At 43.4% G+C, this 22,273-nt stretch overlaps 1 protein-coding gene across 2 annotated transcripts in view; it reads left to right on the forward strand.

Moving 5' to 3' along the window:
* Positions 1-12,672, forward strand: part of GPR157 (G protein-coupled receptor 157) — a 72,826-nt gene extending 60,154 nt beyond the window's left edge. For both annotated transcript variants that reach the window (XM_063943101.1, XM_063943100.1), the window contains exons 4-5: positions 6,354-6,551; positions 10,151-12,672. In XM_063943101.1, the coding sequence (XP_063799171.1) occupies positions 6,354-6,551; positions 10,151-10,369 (417 nt within the window). In that variant the 3' untranslated portion in view covers positions 10,370-12,672. The remainder of the gene's footprint in view (positions 1-6,353; positions 6,552-10,150) is intronic.
* Positions 12,673-22,273: the final 9,601 nt, after the last annotated feature.

Here is a 22,273-nt window from a genome sequence, read left to right on the forward strand (position 1 = left end):
GTTTATTCTAGAGCTTAGTAAACAAATGTCTCTCTGAGCATCCCTCATATACAAGGCAGCATCTCTGATATGCTCCATGGTCATTAGAATGGTATCCCTATCTAAGGTGTCCATCTCCGTAGATAAGGAGTCTGCCCATGCCACGACAGCACTACAAACCCAGGCCGACGCCATGGCCGGCCTAACTATAGTTCCTGAATGTGTGTAAATGTGCTTCATGGTAATTTCCTGCTTGCGATCAGCAGGATCCTTGAGGGAAGCAGTATCCGGAGAAGGCAGTGCCACCTTCTTGGATAAGCGTGTCAGCGCCTTGTCTACTTTAGGCGCAGATTCCCATCGTATCCGATCCTTCTGTGGAAAAGGATACGCCATGAGAATCCTTTTGGGAACATGGAGTCTCCTATCCGGAGATTCCCAAGCCTTTTCGCATAATTCGCTTAGCTCAAATGAGGACGGAAACGTGACCTCAGGCTTTTTCCCTTTCTACATGTGAACCCTCATGTCAGGGACAGGGGGTTCCTCCGTGATATGCAAAACCTCTTTAATGGCAATAATCATGTACCTAATACCTTTTGCCACCTTCGGCTGTAATTTTGCATCCTCATAGTCGACACTAGAGTCAGTATCTGTGTCGGTATCTGTGTCAGCGACCTGGGATATGGGGCGCTTTTGAGACCCTGAAGGTCCTGGCACCACAGGGACAGGCACGGACTGGCTACCTGACTGATCCCTAGCTTCAGCCTTGTCTAATCTTTTATGCAGGAGATTTACATTTGCATTCAAGACATTCAGCATATCCACCCAGTCCGGTGTCGGCGTTGCCGCCGGCGACCTGGCATTCAAGCACTACCCTCCACATTAAGCGAGCCTTCCTCATCAAACATGTCGACACACACGTACCGACACACTGCACACACCCAGGGAAACTTTTTCTGAAGACAGTATCCCCTGAAAGGCCCTTTGGAGAGACAGAGAGAGAGTATGCCAGCACACACCCCAGCGCAACAACCTGGAGACCAACACAGAATGATTTCCCCCAGCAGCGCTGTATTATACTTTATCCGCCAATTATGTGCCCCCCCCCCCCTCTCTTTTTAAACTCCCTTCACCGTGTGTAAGCAGGGGAGAGTCCGGGGAGCTTCCTCTCAGCGTTCTGTGGAGAGAGAAATGGCGCTGGTGAGTGCTGAGGGAGAAGCCCCGCCCCCTCAGCGGCGGGCTTCTGTCCTGCTCAAAATCGTGTAAAATGGTGGGGGCTCAATTATATACATGTACAGTGCCCAGCTGTACATGTATATACCTATTTGCCATCTAAGAGGTGTTATTATTGCTGCCCAGGGCGGCCTACCCTGAGCCCTGCACCCATACAGTGACCGGAGTGTGTGAGGTGATGTGGAGCAATGACGCACAGCTGCAGTGCTGTGCGTTACCTCTGTGAAGCTGAAGGCTTCTGCCGCCTGAGACGTCTTCTTGCTTCTGTTCTTCTGGCTCTGTGAGGAGAACGGTGGCGTGGCTCCGGGGGTGGACGCCCAGGACGAACCTGTGTTCACCCCCTCTGAAGTTAATGGTGTCCAGTAGCCGAGGAAGCAGATCCTATCAGTTAAGTAGGTCTGCCCCTCTCTCCTCAGTCCCTTGATGCAGGGAGCCTGTTGCCAGCAGTGCTCCCTGTGAAAAAAGTAAAAATCCAAACAAAAATGCTTTCTGTAGCAAAGAACTCAAGAGAGCTCCCTGCAGTGCGCCCTTCATCCTCTGGGCACAGTGTAAAACTGAGGTCTGGAGGAGGGACATAGAGGGAGGAGCCAGTGCACACCCAGAATCCAAAGCTTTCTTAAAGTGCCCTATCTCCTGCGGAGCCCGTCTATTCCCCATGGTCCTTACGGAGTCCCCAGCATCCTCTAGGACGTTAGAGAAATGTATCTTGGTGTGAATCCAAGAAGTTTCCTGCTGCGGAGTTTAAATTAAGACGTCTTCTCCTATTTCTACAGGCGGATGTGGATGCTGGCTTGAGATTAGGGTCTATCAAGGTCCAAATTTCGGCCTTGTTCATTTTCTTTCAGAAACAGTTGGCTTCCCTTCCTGAGGTCCAGACGTTCGTGAAGGGTGTTCTGCGCATCCAACCTCCCTTTGTGCCTCCTGCGGCGCCATGGGATCTTAATGTGGTGTTGCAGTTCCTTAAATCGGACTGGTTTGAGCCTCTACAAGAGGTAGAGTTGAAGTTTCTCACTTGAAAAGTGGTCATGCTGTTGGCCTTGGCCTCAGGCAGACGAGTGTCTGAATTAGGGGCTCTGTCACACAAGATTCCTTATTTTATTTTTCATGAAGATAGAGCTGAACTGCGGAAACATCAGCATTTTTCTTCCAAAGGTTGTGTCTTATTTCCATATCAACCAACCTGTGGTGGTGCCAGTGGCTTCTGACACCTCAGCCATTTCAAAAGTCCTTGGATGTTGTCAGAGCATTGAGGACTTATGTTGCAAGAACGGCTCGGATAAGGAAAACAGAATCTTTGTTTGTCCTCTATGACCCCAACAAGATTGGGGGTCCTGCTTCTAAGCAGACTATTGCGCGCTGGATCAGAGGTACCATGCAGCGCGCTTATTCCACGGCAGGATTGCCGTTACAGAGTTTGGTAAAGGCCCACTCTACAAGGAAAGTGGGTTTTCCTGGGCAGCTGCCCGGGGTGTCTCGGCGTTGCAAATTTGCTAAGCAGCTACTTGGTCAGGGGCAAACACGTTTGCTAAGTTTTACAGGTTTGAGACCTTGGCTGCTGACGACCTTCAGTTTGGTCAGTCAGTTCTACAGGAACATTAGCACTTTCCCGCCCGTACTGGGAGCTTTGGTACATCCCCATGGTACTAAAATGGACCCCAGCATCCTCTAGGACGTAAGAGAAAATAGGATTTTAATTACCTACCGGTAAATCCTTTTCTCGTAGTCCGTAGAGGATTCTGGGCGCCTGCCCAGTGCTTATTTTTCCTGCAGAATTACGTTTTATCTTTTTACACATGTTCTCATGTGTTAAGATGTTCACAGCTGTTGCTGTTGCGTTATGCATGCACGTTAGCATGGGTTATGTTGAAAGCCATGTTAGGTGACATGTTTTGTATGGTGTGAGCTGGTGTGAATCTCGCCACTAGTTTAATGTAAATTCTTCTCTTGAAGTTGTCCGTCTCCTCGGGCACAGTTCCTATACTGAGGTCTGAAGGAGGGGCATAGAGAGAGGAGCCAGTTCGCACTGTTGAAAAGTCGTAAAGTGCCGAAGGCTCCTGCGGAACAGACTATACCCCATGGTACTAAAATGGACCCAGCATCCTCTACGGACTACGAGAAAAGGATTTACCGGTAGGTAATTAAAAGTCCTATAATTAAAAGTCCTATTTTTAGCTATGGAGCTCTGTGTGGTGAAATGTTATTTCTCTTACGTCCTAGAGGATACTGGGGTCCCCACATAATTGATTTCTTAAAGTGCCCATGGCTCCTTGTGGACCTGTCTATACCCCATGGTACTAATGTGGACCCCAGTATCCTATATGGACTACGAGAAAAGGATTTACCGGTAGGTAATTAAAATCCTATTTTAATTTGTATTATAAGTTTTCATAAATGTATCCCCACCTCACTCCCAGCCATGCATTATCCTAGCTTCCCCTATGCCCTGCCATACACTACCCCGGCTTGATGAGGGCCTGAAGATTTTTAGGTTTTGTGTTTTTTGTTTTTTTTTAAACTATGACTGCAATTACAGTAGGTATTTACACATTTGTGCTTGTCGGTTCTGTTAAGATAGAACATTTTAATGTCAGGTATAATGCAGTTACATAACAAATCAATTTTCATAGCATGTAATTGGCACATGTCAGACCTGTGGATGGAAAAATAGTATCTGTATGATAGGAGTTCCCAGGCTTGGTTAGCTAATTACTGTTCACTAAACCTGATCTTTTGCTGCTGGCGCCCAAAATAGCTGCACACCTTTTGCATGCTCCTGATCATCTCCATAAAACAGCTTAAATTCACCACAAATGACCTATGACTCATCATAAATATCCAAGGACTTACCTTTAACTTGCACTACTCTACGCGGACGTCTCATCAAAACCAACGGATTGCATTCCTGCGCTGAGATACACACTGGATTGAATCCTCTGCATCTCTCCACTGAGAAGTCCTTCAGTTTGGCATCTACTCTACTCTGCAGTGGACATCCCAGACAAGGTACTGGGGAGTACAACCTATCTTTGGCTCAATCTTGCCCCTCACTTAGACATCATACACCTCTGTTCTCTGAGCAAAAATAACTCTGATTTCTTGCTTTAATCAACCAATATACAGTATATTCAGGCTCTGAATTGCTGTAGGGTCACTGTTCATTTCAAATTGCAGGACCCCAGCCATTTTCCAGGACACAAGAGATCTACTTCAAAGGCCTCTCACACTGAGATTTTTCACACCTACACAATAGGAATTGGATTCTAACACCTTTCCACAAGACTGCTTTGTCCTGGAATAATTGACTAAATCAGCAACAGAAAAAGCAAAGTTATTTCATTTATCACTTGTTTCAAATATACCCATTGGATTAAAGAGCAGCAATAGGTTATAGCAATAACTCTGTTCATGAACCCATTATAATTTTTGGATCACATACCGAATTTTGGGGGGGGGGGGGGGGGGGAATACTGCTTTCTCTCCCTCTCTCTTCATCATATGCAACTCATACTTACAGTAATCTGTCATTGATGACACAATGTATACGTATTCCTCCAGCTTCATTCTTTCACTCCGCCCACCGCATACTGCAGTTCCTATTACACCGTCACAGGTTTATATTCTCCAATCGCTTGGCATTTAAAAAAAAAAACACCGGCGCAATCGTGGGAAGGAAGCAGGCCGGAAATTTATTTTCCCTGGTAACCACCTAAGTCCTTTGCCCGCCTGCTCACCCCAGCTTCAAAGAACAATCAAATAGAAGTGATACCCAAAAGATGGCCTTGTGCTGGGAAGAACGGAACTGTCAATTCTCGCTTTGTGACTCCCATACCCAGAGCTCCTGCACTTAACATAAAGAAAACTGAAAGCAGAGAAAGAAGACATTTTTATCCGCAACAGATGCACCAGATGCTTACAGTATTATCTCAGGGAATGGTGGTCTTTTTTCAGGACAAATGTGTCTTAATATTTCTTAGCCACCGGTGCTACCTTCCAATTATTAAGCACTAACATTATACAAAGAGAAAAGAATTGGACTAAATGGGTGCACTCCGTTCCTTTACAGTTCACGTTATTGTTTAAAATACAATTTTATTTATTTATTTAATTTCAATTCAATTAATTTCATTCAATTATCATTCTAACATGAACATTTGTTTTATGTAACTAGAAACTTAAGATAGGTACACACTATACAATTATCTGGAAGATAATTGCCAGATCTAGCTGGTTGGAAGGAAAATCTGGTAATGGATAAGAGCAAATTACAATCTATCATTTGTTCCCAATCACTGGATAACAAACAAAACCTGTTGTTCATACAAATTGGTTAAACACAAATTTAACCAACTTGGATGGTGGCTTGACACTTAAACATTAGATATCAGCCACAATCAAATCCTCATTCTTTCACCTGAATCAGGTACTTAATTCCCTCAGATGATCTGCCAAAAGTCATACATGCATTTGTATCATCTCTATTAGACTACTGTAATGCCATCTACCTTGGTCTCCCAGCAAAAGAATTGCACCGCTTATAGCTGGTGCAAAACACAGCTGCCAGACTGTTAGCCAACCAGCCCCATTCTAGCCATATAACACCAATCCACTACTCCCTTCACTGGCTGCCTGTACGATGGCGAATCATCTTCAAGATTAGCTTACTGAGTTTCAAAGCACTACATGACCAGGGCCCAAGGTACCTGAAGCAGCTTCTGATTCCATACTGCCCCACTCGATTACTGCGATCTGTAGATGGAGGACTTTAAGCAGAACTTAGAATCTCCCATAATTCATCTGGGGGTCGAGCTTTAATCGTGTGGCTCCGACTCTATGGAACTCGCTTCCCCGTGCAGTGCGAGACGCCCCAACTATAGAATCCTTCAAAAATAGACTCAAGACTTTCCTGTTTACTCAAGTATTTCCACAATGTCCCTTTAGTATCTACTGTACATGCTACTGTATTTTATGAAAAGCTGTTCTGTACTTCATTGTTTCTGTACTATATTATGCTATCTATCTGTTAAGCGCTTTGAGTCCTATTGGAGAAAGAGCGATATATAAATAAAATGATTATTATGAGTATGTAAATGGGGTGTTTATGTGCTTGCAGCACCCATGATGTGACTTCTGCCTTATCCCCACAGCATCGGGCTCTGTCTGAATACCGTCCAATCCTGTCAGCTGCTGCTGCTCCCGTGTACCAGCCCAGAACTATAGCAGACAAGAAGCTTGTCTTCATCCCCATCATCTTCATCTTCCTCCGTATCTGGAGCACCATACGCTTCATTCTGACTTTATGCGACTCCCCAGCAGTTCACAACCCCATCCTTGTCGTCTTGCATGTAAGTGAGATTCTGTACTTCATCCTTAAAAGGACTATAGCAGGTTTGTAGACATTATATTAACCTTTACAGCATCTCCTGACAGGAGCTGATTGGTTGGTACTTAACGCTCTCCGAGGCTAGAAACCTGCCCTTCCCCCCATAATCTTTAAGATACAGTGGGATAAGGAATGTTTACTTTGAATAGCAACTAAGCTTTCGCCAAGATGGCTGCCTAACCTTCTGCAGTATTGTAAAGCACTTTGAGCCCTATTTAGAGAGAGGATAATTACTAGTTACCAGCCTGTCAAAATGACAGAACAGCATAATAGTAATGTGTGCGCGCCCGAATGGATCAATACATGAATTGCTCTGTTGGGCACCATCTAGTGGCCACCGGCATGCAAAACACTTGAATTCCCCCCATAAAGGTGAGGAGCAGTGTTAGCCTTTTATTATATAGGATCCTTAGATATAATCACCTGTCCATTGTTCAATTTTGACAGGCAATAAACAATCAAGATTACTTGTAACTGGTTCTATGACAATAACTGGTTCTATGTCTAGCATCTCTGCACTAAATATCTGTCTAACTCTGCATGGCATATTTTCAGGAACGGCACACAAATCTACATGACCATTGATGGGCAGCATCACACTTCTACCTTTCCTAGGATGTGTTAGTTGTGCCACTCACATCATTGCGATAAGCCGAGCTTCAGTCTTGCATGCATTTAATTATGTTGCCTTCACTCAGGTCACAAATCCAGGCCTAGTGCCACCACCAATCTGTTTAACAGTAAAGAATATAAAATAAATTCAGTTAGGTTCAGAGCATATTTGTCTAAATTTAAGAAAAGTATTTAATGGGTGAATTTACAAATGTTGATCAAACTTGAAGCGCGGTATTAAATTCTTTTCACCCCCTTCCACACCCGTTCGGTTTCTGCTGATGGGTGTGGCATAATAATTTCAGCTTGCTACCCCTGCGATAGCGAGGGTACCCAACACATTACGCAGCTAAACCTGATTACTATGGGCGCGATATGTACTTTAACGGGGATCACTTTAGAAAGGAATTTGGATGTGATAAATCATTTGAATACCGCCCTAAGACTGATATATTACACGTTTATGGAAAGAATTTAGATTGTAAGCGCTTGTGCAGGGTCGTTACTAGACAATTTAGCCCCATTGAGATCAGTAAAAAAAAATGCGCCCCTCCCCCCCATGGTCATTTTAAAAATGAAAAATTTGCACTTGCCTTTGCTTAAAAGCAGTGTGGCCTTGTATTGGTCACCACAGGAAAATAAAAATCCTAATTCATGGCCATTACATTGTCTTTTTCCTCTTTATAGTAATGCCGTTTACACATTATACCACACACCGCAATGCCCATTACACAATAGGCAACACACCATAATTCCCCTTGCACTGTATAGTAATGTCCCTTGCACCATATTATGCCCCTCACAGTAATGCCCTTGCACCATATTATACCCCACACAGTAATGCCCCTTACAAATTATGCCCCACAGTAAGGCTACTTACTTTTAGACTTCCTGCTCGTTGTCAGGGTTTTCTTCATGTTTCCTATTTGGTACCTGCGGTTACTTGGATCACTGCAGCATGCCAGCATCTCCCCAGGCGGTTCAGCAGTACCGACATTTCCGAGTACCGCTGTTCACGCCTAGAGGTTCTACTGGTCCTCTAGCATCTGTCTCCTCTGAGGCAGCTCCCATTTTGGGGGGGGGACATTCTCAACAGTATTCCATGCAGGCAGCCAGACCATATGGAATACTGCTGCAGACACTGGCTGCAGGCGCCCCGAGTGATTGCACAGCTCGCCCGCGGCCATAGAAACAGCCCTGCTCACGTGGGGCACAGGAACCAATTTGAATGTGCTGCTTAATATGATTGGCATCCTATAAATAAATTCCAATATACAATTGTAATATGTGACATAAAAGAAGTCTCACTGAAGAAGCGTTTGTGAAACAGCTGTCTGAGAGCAGGCGCCTTTGATTGCGCTAGCGGGACACTGCACCACCACTGCAGCCAGACTGAATCAGCAGTCACAGAACACACTACACAGATATTGCCTTGTTCTCTGCTCTGTGCCTGTATGCGGGACTGCATGGTAGGTGGTGCAACCCTGCAATACCATTTGGCATCAGGGTCTCCCCACCATTAGGGAAACAAACACATATCCCCTATCTTCTTTTAATTCACACACCGTTGGATAGGCATGGTGTAACGCTCACCCTGCACTAATGCATATACGTGTGCAGGGAAGAAGCATGTACTTAGATGAACTGGTGGTGTGCTTTAATCTTAATCTCCCCTAAATCGTACTTTCCTATATAACTGGGCGCTCTCATCTTGTGTGATAATCTAAAGGACCCCCTGCGCTGATTCAACAGGGCATTCTGGTCAATCACCATAACTGCAGAAGCACAGCCTTACCTATTCTTAACCCTGAGGTACAGTAAGGCACGCTCATTCACTATTAATGCATAGCACACAGTGAACAGAAGCTGTTTATTGTTAAATAATATGAAAACATCTAAACAGTGGTAACTCATATAAAATCCAGTTTGTAAGAACAAGCCATTTATAAGCATGGGAATGCATACCCGTGCTATATAGAGCAAAATTGTTATCTGGATATATGAGGACGAAACAACATGGCAGCAATTTTAGTCTGCTCCATAGTTAAAGTTTGTAAGGAATATAGATTTGTATACTGGCACCAGTTCTGGACAAATATAGCTGGAATAATTCAGCAATATAGAACAGTAATTTACATAACAGCTGGAATTACCCAGCATCTAGAAAGTAGGAAGATTTATTATTATCCAGCCATTGAAAACAGGAATATATCTCACATTGCAGTGTTGTTCTAAATATTCTTATCATACCACTATAGAGCAACAAATGTTACATTTTGATCACTGAATGAAGAATTTGCAAATATTATGCAAGTATTGCTATATTTGTAACCCTCTAGACATATCATTGGAAAAACAGTTAGTGGTCATTTGAAGAATTATAAAATAATTTGTAATATCACAGGTACTTGATAAATTTACAGAATAAAGACAGCGTACTAGCACTTTCTTTTAAACCACATTTATTCACAACAAATGTATTTTGTTTTCTACACGTTATTCTGTCTCTATCAATTTTATACTTCACTCTACATGACCTCCTTAAAATACGGTGACATATAATACATCATATGTGATAACAATAAAGAAACTTACATCACATATGGGTATTGAAACTTCTTCTTGATTTTATAAGGTTATCAATAAAGTATAAATAATGTTATTTTTAAGGAAGAAGAATTAATTTTCTTGTGGAAGGGAAAGAGTGCTGCTACTGAAAAGTTGTTTCCCTTTTTTCTCCTTTAAGTTTGTACATGTATACTGAATCAATAAGCAGCACCATTTATATGTGTTTTATGTTGAAACATTTGTTTTTTGTCAACATAAATTATCACGCTATTAATATTCCCTGTATGATATTGATCATCAAATAATCTGGTGCGGGAGTATCTCTAATTCAGAATTGTACAACATTCTTCAATAAATGATTTTATTCATTCTGTATTGCAGGGTATTGGAAATAGTTTCCAGGGAGGAGCGAACTGCATTATGTTTGTCCTGTGCACACGGGTCATCAGATCGCGTTTGCTGACAGCATTGCGTTGTTGCTGCTGTAAGTCGGCGGACTTCAGGGAAAATGCTGTGTCTGAGGGATCTGCATCTGGCTATGGCTCCACAACAGGAACACAAGACAGCCAAAAGTGGTCTGCGCATCTACCCAGCACCTGATCCTGCTGCTGTACCTGCCATCTGCCCATTCCGTGGCTCAGCAAGTTTCCTGTGCACCTTCCTTCTTAGACTTTATCATGCACAGGATGGCTGCCTTTTTCACTGGCTTAAGGCCTGCGGAAACATAGACAAAATAGTTGGTTAAGAGTTTGCAGTGTGAGTGGAGTTTCAGTGAGCAATATGTAATGAAGCTGCAAAATGTACACAGCGTTCAGGTAGTGTTGTACGCTGAGATTAGACTTCTGTCGTTATCTATTCAGTATTCCACATACAGAATTATTTAATGATGTGCACCGTGGGAACCCCTGTTCTACATTTACAGTACATCATTGACCCTTCTGTGAATACGATGACTTAAGTCTCATTCTGTTCTTTCGGTATGCAATGGGGCTCATTATAGTACCCCTTAGTTTCACTTGGTTGGCAGCTTACACAGAATATCCGAAGTGTCAATCAACACTTAAACATAAAAGCCAAACAAGTGCATAATCTTATATAGGCGCTCTCAATGTAAATTAAAAATACTATTATTAATATTATAATATTTTTCATTTACATAAGATTATCAATGAATGCTATATGCCACAGATGATCCTTGGGTCACCAAGATAATTCTTCATATTTGGGATAAAGCCATGTTCAATGTAGTCAACTGGTTGAAAGGCCAGATCTATGCAATTTTATTTCAGACAGGCAATGAATTGATCTTAGTGTATTTTTCGTCTAGTTAATGGTGTTTATTATGGTACACGTTTTCTTATTTGCATACTAGTAATAACTCATTAAAATATTGTTTTTGAAGACCCTTAAGAGGCAGCTTAATCAAAATAGGCATGTGACCGTTCTGCACTGCCCACCCTGTACTGGGAATATGATTGATTAATACACACACATACAATGATTCTGGTCATAATCCACCCAAAGTTTCTGGATCAAATATGATCTCATGAAATTAGTTAACCAAATCTGCATGCATGTGAGACTACTGCAACCTTTTCAAGAGAGTGCTTAAAAGAAAGTATAATCACTTTACCAGTTGCATAACTATTTGTCAATTTGGATTTGTTTTATTTCATAAAGAACAGTGGGTAAAATGCAAATCAGTTATAAACCTTTTATAACATTCTAAGTCAGTGATGGGGAACCTTTGGCACTATAGCTGTTGTTGAACTACACGTCCCAGCATGCCCTGCTACAGTTTTAGCATGGCCAAATAGCAAAACTGTAGCAGGGCATGCTGGGATGTGTAGTTTAACAACAGCTGGAGTGCCAAAGGTTCCCCATCACTGTTCTAAGTAGATGAATGTGATGGTACAAAATAGGCTTTTTCCTTTGCTTTCCTCACTTTTAAATTTTTTTTCCAGGTCTGCAAAATATTCAGGAAGTGAGCAGTGCAGGGAAAATGTGTCACTTATATGTAAACCACACACAATGGTTCCAATGTTTCAGAGAATTTTCTCACTGTCTGGAAACTGGTTTAAGTATATACAGCATCAAAGGAGTTATTCCATTGCATATATATAGTGTATGTATATCTATATGTGTACGTATAGCCATATGTATGTGTATATATTTATACTGAGAGTGAGTTTTAGGTTTCTTTTACATGGAAGTGCCAATTATTCCTAGCTATAGTATGTTTTCCCTTTCATTTGAACAATGTTACTTGTCGCATAGTGGTACAGTTTGTATGTACACTGCTAGCTGTAACTGAGTGTGAAACAGTTATGTATAGAGAAATAGATATGAAGTAATGTATTCCTTTTATTTAAATTATGTTGGCTGTGGCCAAAATGTCCTGTGACTGTGTAAAGACGCAAGGCTGCACACTGAGTGCTTATATACAAGTACCGGAAATCTGAGGTGACTCCCCTATAATAACAATTATAATCCCTTTATAATACACACATTTGTTATTATGATTATACCTGCGGAGTGAGTACACAGAATGGCAGGAGATCCTAACCATGAATCGTGACCACTGATATTTGCTATGCAGCCTCTTCTGTATAGTAATCCCAGGTATTCTGTGATGTGATAACCAGACACAGAGGAAAGCAGCTGATAGAGGTATATAAATACCTCGCACACCTCCATGGTGGAATTCTGGCACTCCATATCTGCAGATGTTTTGTTGTGAGATTAGAAAATGACAATCTTGTATATGTTAAGCAGAACAATTCTAAGAATTAAATAACTCCTGGTGTTTTAGACAGGAAAAGTGCCTCCTGTTATGTACTGTACTTGTGATGATTATCAATGAACTGACTTAAGCAATATTAAAGCAAATATTTATATATATATATCTATAGCGATTGTGTGTGTTTTGTAATTACTAAAGGCAAAGTAATATCCTCCAATGAGGCCTGTATAAAATGATACTAATCTGCTATTATTGGTAACTGGTCACCATGCAGCACTCACACTTAATCATGCATATGACATTATATGACCTACATGGAAATTTCCTCATCAGTAGTATGTTGGATCAGATTTAGAAGGGTTGGGTGACTATAAAAGTTCTACAGCTAAGTGCAGACCGGGAAAATATATTCCAGGATACTAATTATAGAGCATGCAGAGGCCTCGTGTACAGAGGTGTGCATAACCTAGTTCCAGACGGTGACAGCTTCATGCACTGGCTGGCATTCTAGTGTAAAGGTAGAGCAATAGGCTCTGGTTTGTATGATTGCACAGTATGTGGTGTGTGACACAATCTACTGTACATCTAAAATGCAGTCCTAAATGGTCCCTTTAAAAAAATATGCATTATGCAGAGTTTCAGATATCTGAAGATTTCTCCTGCAGGGTCCACAGGTTATCCACAGGATAAACATTGGGATATGAGGTAGCGATAGCGGATTGGCACCAACGATCAAAGCTTTCGGCCTCCCAGATTGCAACAGGCCAGTCCCCTATATCCCTGCCTCCTGGCTCAGGCAATTCAGTTGTTTGGTGCTGCAGGAGCCGGACCATGGTCAGCGGGCTGCTGGTTTTAGCAGCCATAAGCTTTTTATTTTATTTTTATAGACTTCTTTTTTTTTTTTTTTTTGAACGATCTTTCTAAAATGCGTGCCTTAGAAATAGTCGCTCCGACAACGCTTACCCATGTGTACAGTGCTGTTTCGGCGGGCATCTGTGTAGGATGTACTAGCAAGTGCAGCAGATGTTATCAGGCTGTGGCCGGAGCACGGAGAGAAGGTAAGGCATCGGTTCCGCTTAGAGGGTAAATGCGAGACACAGCCGCACTATTTTGGGATGGAGACTACCAAACAGTCGCTGACGCGGCTGCCACTTCGGGTGCACCAGCGCTAGGCTCCAGGGGTAGTATGAGGCCGCGATCCCTGGGGTTGATATCAGCAGGGGGAGTAAGATGCCCTACCCCCCGGTTCATGACCAGTTTCCTCCGAGTTTCCCACCATGGATGGAGTTCCAGCTTCCGTCTGTGAGACTGTGTATCTAAAAGGACCCAGTCGCAGCATAGGCAGCTGTATGACTGGTGCGTCTGTGTTCACTTGAGCGTCTATGTTCACTGTAGGTTCACGGGGCGGTTGTGTACACTAATAGCATCTGGATCCACTCAGCGTTCACTAACGTTTTCATCGATCCTGGAGGCGGGGTGAAGTCTCCGTGTATCCCGCTTTCTTGAGCTGGGTGATACAGCACTAAGTCTCTATCTACCATTGAGTACGAATAGTTTGATAAGTGCCTGATGCATGTATGTCTGTAAACTATTGCTGCTGTTTCTTTCGCTGTGCGACTGAATACGTTTAAAGTCCTATATAAGGTAATGCAGTAATATTTTTCTGTACTTGAAAGTATCTGTAGTTGAATATGTGCTCATATTGCTTATCATACTAATGTATAACCTGTGACTGATTGCTAGTGTGATTGCTGACTTTACTGTTTTCTGTCAGTTTCTATGTATTCTGATCATCAATGCTGGTGCAAAGCAGGGAGGGATCGGATTGTATGTCGCTTTGTAAAATTTTAAAGTGATTTCAGTCACAAATTGTGTAGTTAACACTGTAAAGGTGTGTGATTTCTTAATCATGTCTAAGAGATGCAAGGGTGAGGAGGATACACTCTCCACCGCAGCACAAACACTCATTTCATGTTTGTCTTTTAAAGCTGGGTTAACCTCTCAGGATCTGGTTCAAAATGGATTATGTGCAAACTGTTGTAGTTTTCACCAAAGCCTCCTCAATAATTCAAGGCAGGCACAGGTTCAAATGGAACCCCCATGGGCTACGTTTGCACAGACATTATCCAGTATAGCCGAACGGATAATGCCAGCTCCTATACCAGGGATAGGTTACCCTTTTAACTCTTACATGCAACATTCCACCTGGGGTTTATCAGATCCAGTACAGCCTTTCAACAAAAACAGGCGATGGAAAGTAAATCACAAAGACATGAAACAACATCTTCACAGTCTACACGTTTCAGATGGGGACTCGTCGGAGGATCAGGACTCATCGCACTCCGAGTCTGCATACAGAGATAAGGATGAAGGTCTTAGCTCTGTGGAGCCATTGTTCTAAAAATCTAAGGCACCTGTGTTTAAACGTCCCAAAACAGTTAGGACTCAATTTCCTGGGTCAGAACAGCTGAACGAAATTATGCAAGAGGCTTGGGTAACACCCAGTAAGAAGTTTAGAATCCCAAAGAAATGGTATTCCTTTTATCCTCTTCTGGCTGGGAACTGTTTAAAAAGGGAGGTGGCTCCCAAAGTAGATATGCATGTCATTCGATTGGTGCGGAAATCTACATTACCTCTGCCTTCAACATCATTAAATGAAGTCAAGGATAGGAAAATAGATGGTTTTCTAAAAAACATTTTCTTCGTGTCTGGGGGAATCATAAGACCAGCCATGGCAACCGACTGGATTGTAAAAGCAGTGGCAGCCTGGGCGGATTCATTGGAGGATGGTCTTTCTCTGGCATCTAGAGAGCAAAAATCCAATATTGCACATATCAAACTGGCAGCTATTTTTATAGAAGAATCAGCCTTGGATATGGGTACAATTGCCTCTCAGGCATCAGCCTCAGTAGTTGCAGCTCGCAGAGTGGTTTGGCTATGTACATGGAAAGCTGACTCAAAATCCTAGAAGGTTCTGGAGTCTTTGCCTTTTACTGCAGATAATTCTTTTCGGTAAAGAAGTAAACAGTATTTTGGAGTCAGAAGCAGACTCCAAGAAAGTGAAGTTTCCTTCCACACACAAATCCAAGCCTAGATTTCCAGATTTTTGGCCCTTTCGGACTCACGGAAAAGCAAAAGTAAAGGGTTATGGCAAACAGTCTCAATCTGACAGGTCTGGTAAGACTAAAAAGCATTGGGTGAGCAGAGGGCCGGCTTCCAAGTCAGAAGATAAGCAGTCAGCCTGATGGTGCGGGCCTCCACCTGGGGGATCCCAGGGTTGGAGGCCGACTTCTTCAGTTTGCACAGATCTGGCAGCAGTCTACCACAGATGCCTGGATGCAAGAAGCGGTATCTCATGGTTATGCGTTTGCTTTCAAGAAACACCCTCCACATAGGTTTTTTTGTACCAGCCCGTATTCAGTGGAAATGAAGGCCAGGGCTTTGCAAGAAGCAGTTCAGAAGTTTCTTCAGTCAGGAGTGATAATTCCAGTTCTACCTGCATAACGAGGACAAGGTTTTTATTCCAACTTGTTTCTAGTCCAGAAACCAAATGGGTCGTTCTGGCCCATACTCAGTCTCAAAGTGCTGAACAAGTACATTTGGGTGCATTGGTTTCATATGGAGACTTTACGTTCCATTATTTTGGCCATGGAGTCGTTAGAGTTTATGGTATCCCTGGATATCCAGGATGCTTACCTACATGTTCCTATAGCACTGTCCCATCAGCGCTATCTCAGGTTTGCTATCCTCCAGCAACATTTTCAGATTCAGACCCTACCATTTGGACTGGCCGCAGCTCCCAGAGTATTCACCAAAATTATAGTGGTAATGGCAGCTTATCTCCATCAGCAGGGGATAAGGATTTTTCCATACCTCAACGACTTTTTAATCTTGGCACAATCTCAGGAATTGCTTCAGTGTCATCTGCAATAGACAATAGCTTGTTTGCAGAGACACGGTTGGCTCATAAATTGGGCAAAGTCGTCCCTAATTCCGTCACAACGGATGACTCATTTGGGGGCTGTGTTGGATTCGGGGCTTCAGAGAGTAATTTAACCTCTGAACAGAATATCCAAAATTCAGTCAAGGATTCAGGAGCTGCTACACAGTCAAAGGGTATCCATTCATGCAGCAATGTGCGTGATGGAACTGATGGTGTTGACATTCGACATGGTGGAGTATGCTCAGTTCCACTTGAGGCCTTTGCAACGTCTGATCCTTTCCATATGGAATGGTTTTCATCAGGTAATAAAAACGCAGACTATGGTCCTTCCTCTGGGAGTAAGGAGGTCATTAGCCTGGTGGCTACAGACATCTCATCTGGACAAAGGAAGCCCCTTTTGGATATCAGATTGGGAAATTCTGACAACAGATGCCAGTCTTCAGGGCTGGGGAGCAGTGTCAGGAAGAATTTGTTTCCAAGGACAGTGGACCAAGGTAGAAAGTTGCCTGCTAATAAATATATTTGAACTTTGGGCCATTTATATGGCACTTATTCAGGCAAAGGACAGTCTTCAGGAGAAAACAAGTTCAATTTCGCTCTGACAATGCTACGGCAGTAGCGTACCTCAATCATCAAGGAGGAACTCGCAGCCAAAAAGTAATGAAGGAGGTAAGCCGCACGTTAAGGTGGGCAGAACTTCATTATCCAGACTTGTCCGCAGTGTTGATTTCGGGAGTCCTAAACTGGGAAGTGGATTTTCTCGGTCGACACGCAATTCATGCAAATGAATGGGCTTTACATCTGAAGTCTGCCAGACTAGACAAGTGGGAGTTACCGGAGATAGATCTCATGGCGTCCCGCCAGAACAACAAAGTTCCTGCGTACGGGTCAAAAACAAAGGATCCCAGAGCAACCTTTGTGGTGCCCTGTCAGTGAGATGGGAATTTTGTCTGGCCTATGTGTGTTTCCATCGATCGCCCTGTTGCCCATGGTGATGTGAAAGGTACAACAGGGAAAGGGCGCCATGATACTAATAGCTCCGGCTTGGCACCGAAGGCATTGGTACATAGATCTGCAGTTACTCTTGATGGATGCTCCATCTCTACTCCCTCAACGTCCAGATCTACTGTCACAGGGTCCTTGCTATTACAAGCACCTGGATCTACTGACTTTGACGGCATGGCTCTTGAGACTTCCATTCTGAAAACAAGAGGATTCTCACAACAGGTAATTCAAACAATGTTCAGAGCAAGGAAACCATCCTCAGCTCGCATTTATCACCGAATATGGCAAGCCTATAATCAATGGTGCAGTGACTGGAAATTTGACCCTAGGTCTTTCATAGTTTCCAGAGTCCTAGTATTCCTTCAGACAGGAATGTGCATAGAGTTACGGGTGGCTTCCTTGAAAGTGCAGGTGTCGGCATTTACTGTATGGTTCCAAAAGAAAATTGCTAACCTACAGGATGTTCGCACTTTCTTCACATCCAACCTCCCTTTGTTCCTCCTGCAGTGCCTTGGGATTTAAGTTTAGTCCTAAAGGTGCTTCAAGTTGCTCCATTTGAACCACTAAAGTAAGTGGATCTTAAATGGTTAACATCTAAAGCTCTCTTTCTACCGGCTATGGTTTTAGCTAGAAGAATTTCAGATTTAGGGGTATTATTATGTTACCTTCCTTTTTCTGCTTTTCATCCAGATAGAGGGGTTCTTAGAACGAAATCTGGTTATCTTCCTAAGGTGGTGTCTAAATTCCACCTTAACAAAGAAATTGTTGTCCCGGCCTTCCAAGGGCCGAACCTTTCTGTGGGAGATGCGTCATTGGATGTAGTTCGTGCTTTAAGGATCTACGTGGATCGCACCAGTGCCATCAGAAAGACAGACACTCTTTGTTCTCTACAGATTTCACAAGAGATGATGGCCTGCTGACAAGCAGACACTGGCGAGGTGGCTTCGGATGACAATTTTAGAAGCATATTCTCAATCTGATCTCCCTATTCCAGCTAATATCTCTGCTCACTCTACTCGTAAGATATGTCCATCATGGGCAGCAAAACGTGGTGCTTCAGCTGAACAGATATGTAAGGCAGCCACATGGTCTTCCATTAACACATTCATTAGACATTATGCTTTTGATACCTTTGCCTCTCATGATGCTGAATTTGGGCGTAGGATTATCCTGGAGCGTCCCCACCACTAAATTTGCTTTGGGACATCACAATGTTTATCCTGTGGATAACCTGTGGACACTGCAGGAGAAATAATAGTTATGGTAGACTTACCGTTGATAACTGTATTTCTCCTAAGTCCACAGTATCCACAGGGATCCCACCGTGATGCACCTGATTTGAGGATCCTTTCACCTACTAACCTCTTGCTTTTGTACGGAAGGGTGTGCATGTGTGGTGTTCTCACCTGATTATAGCTTTCTGTGATGCTCTTGCCTTGAGCTTTGGAAAACAACTGAATTGCCTGAGCCAGGAGGTGGGGATATAGGGGACTGGCCTGTTGCACTTTGGGAGGCTGACAGCTTTGATCGCTGGTGCCCATCCGCTGTTGCTACCTCATATCCCAATGTTTATCCTGTGGATACAGTGGACTTAGGAGAAATAGAGTTATCAACGGTACGTCTACCATAACTATTATTTGTGACTGTGCAGTAAGGGGGGGGGGGGGGTTCAGTGTCTTGCTGGCACTTATAGAATGGTCAATGCCAGTGTTCCCAGATATCGTAGGACTGTTGGAGCATATTTGCATCAGTTTTTCAAAATGGGAAAATGCTATAATTTATCTTTCAATTTAAAAATGAATCCACAGCCTCTGCACCAAAGGAGTAGGAATAGTTCTAGTACTTTCAGCATACAGGAGAGGGGCCTGTATATTTTTTACTTTTTTGCAGGCCCTATCCCCCTGGGGAACACAGGCACATGCTAACAGGCCTCGCTATTATTTTCTTCCATTTTCTGCGCTGTTGATCAACATCTTCTGCACTTACTTTGTACTAGGGTCGAAGAGGCATATTTGTGCCTCCTTGTACTCAACTACATAAGTCGTGGAATGCCCTTATTTTATTTCTGCTGTTCTAGTCGGCACCTCTGCTCCCCTAAAACGTAGTGAGGCACAACAGACAGATACTTTGGCCCTTATGTAATAGCCTGCCGTATTGCTGCTATTTAAAAGAGCACTAATTTAAAAGGCATAACCAGGCTGGTTTTAGGTTTAAAATTATTGTTGCATTAAGTCATATTGCCAGAATGACCCCAGTTCCTGCAATTTGCTGGACAGACGTATACACTATTACTGTGCAATCAGGATGGAAAAGCAAATTACTTTTTCATCCACTAGGGGTCACTGGAGTACTCTTGGGATATGGACGGGGCGTTAGCAGGGATAGGCACATTTAAATATTTAAATTAGTAATTCTCCACCCCCTCCATACTCCCAAAGGTACCTCAGTGTTTTTCTGTGCTTCAGTCGGGAAGGTACAAGTGGACAATGTTCCACAGTTTTTTTTTCTATTTTTAACAGATTTTTAATTTTTCTACTCAATCCCTTCCCAGCTTATCAAGAAGCTTGGGTCCGGGATTGTTGGTGCTGCTGAGAGGGGCCCCGCCATAGACCACAATCAGCAGAGCTGATTGCAGCCTGAAGCTGCACAAGGGAGCTGGACAGAGCTTAGAAGAGAAGCACCGTCATAGCCTCCTCTACTACCAGGTAATGAGCGGTGACGCAGCTCACACTGCCGCCGATCACTTATGTATATTGCTGGGGGGGACGGGCGGTTAGCTGGGGACTGTATCTTTTATTTATTATAATGTATGTGTCTCCCTGCTGCTAGTCCCAGCCGCGGCCTGCCCAGCAGCTGCCACTGGGTGCCAAGCCGCCGCTCCTCAGTCTCCGGCTCCACATACCGCCGCTGCTTCCCCCCTCCCTCCCGCAGTTAGCTTCTGCTAACCGCTACCCTCCAGAGCTCCGCAGCCGCGGATGGTGGCTCCCGCGGCTATGTTGTCAGAAGGGAGAGGGAGAAGGCTGACCGTGGACAGCTCACTGCTGCCACGTGCCGTCACTGAAGGGGGAGATCGCGGGGAGAGGGGGAAGGAATGCCCGCATAGACACAGCGAGAGGCCCCATAACTAAGCTGCATTTTAATGCAGCAAGCAGCTCTCAGGCTATTAAGCCTGTGTAAGGGGGTCTCAATTACTTTAATGTCTGCTGGGCACTATAAGGCCCTTAGGCCTATGTTACAGGTATGTATGTATGTATGTGTGTATATATATATATATATATATATATATATATATATGTGTGTGTGTGTGTGTGTGTATGTACATTATATGTGTATGTATGTGTGTGTGTATATATATATATATATATATATATATATATATTGTCAAAGTCGAAAAATATCATGATGCATACTTGTACTAACCCCTCATGCACATGCACGCTGCTCGTGCACCTGGTCCCTCGTGCGTACACATACAGCGTCTCGTGCGCATGAGATGTGTATTTACGGCGGAGTTTGTGAGCGTGTAGCGTGCGACTCGATCGTAGCATATTTAACCCAAATAGTGCATTTTTTAGATAATATTCCCCTAGACCATGTCAGCGAGTATGATTAGTTTAAATAGTTCCTGGATGGAGGGATTCCTCTTTGCATGATAGGAAGGGTCAGATAAAGGTTGAAAGGTGGTGTCTAGTATCCAGCTCTAGGGTATTTTAAGGGTAACATTCCGGTGTTAGTTAGGAAAGGATCGCTCGCTCGCTCCTGCGTATAGTTATGTACAGAAGTAGATTATGAACATTAACTGTATTTGCTGTAAATTACACATGCGGCGGGAATCCTGAGGATACCTCCCACCAGAGCAGTTGGAGAAAGACACAGCCCACCTGTTCAAATCCACCTATGACCTTTGCTGTAATGTAGAGACACATCCCTGTGTCCAATGAACAATGAGATTACAGGTACCATTATATTGTGAACGTATGTTGTGTATATAAAGACCACTGTTGCCTGGCCAGCCTGATGTCTCTGAAGGCTTTCTACCTGAATAGCTGAGGACTGGATTCCAGGTCGCGCTTGCGAAAGATTCCCCACGTATGTATATTCTCTGTAGCCATTGTTTGTCTTATTCTCTGTTATTCTGTTAGATTTCTGTGTTAGCTTGTAGTGTATAACTTGTACTGTTTTCCCCTTTTTCTCTGAATAATTCACGGCAGTGTTAGAGCTGCTGTGGTTTTAACCAAACCCGGTGTTGTGTTTTCACTTTCCTGCAAAGGGCTCTCTTAGCGTCTCAATCGCTCAAACAGCATACACCTTGTTAAGGTTTTTAAGCGTTACATCATTACAGTATTTGACTACTAAGGTTTAGAGTATAAGCATATTCAAACTGTGTTTTATTAACAAGGTTTAAGGGTTATCAACTGTGTGTGCGCCCGCTGTGTATTCCGTACACTCAGCGCAGCGTGTGTACGCCAAGTGCGTACCACGTGTGGGACTCTGTACGCAAATAGCGTACAAAGTGCGTAGCACGTGCACGTGGTCTAGCGGCCATAGTGGCTCCACGGAAATAGTGTATAGCTTTATGTTTGGAGATAATAATTGACATTATCAATTGGGGGCATCGTCCGGTTCTCATATCCGCAGCCTAGCAGGACAAGGCAGACTTTATCCATCAGCAAAGGGCGGGAAGGTATCTCCTGTTAACTTTTCTTGGTCGGAGATACACTGGTGCTGATTAGATAAGCGTCTGCTCCGCTTGGTTTGAAGGGATGCTGGTGGGTTCCGAAAGGTAAGAACGTAAAGCTATTTTTTTTTTTTT

Source organism: Pseudophryne corroboree, chromosome 10, assembly GCF_028390025.1.
Source record: "Pseudophryne corroboree isolate aPseCor3 chromosome 10, aPseCor3.hap2, whole genome shotgun sequence".
NCBI lineage: Eukaryota > Metazoa > Chordata > Amphibia > Anura > Myobatrachidae > Pseudophryne > Pseudophryne corroboree.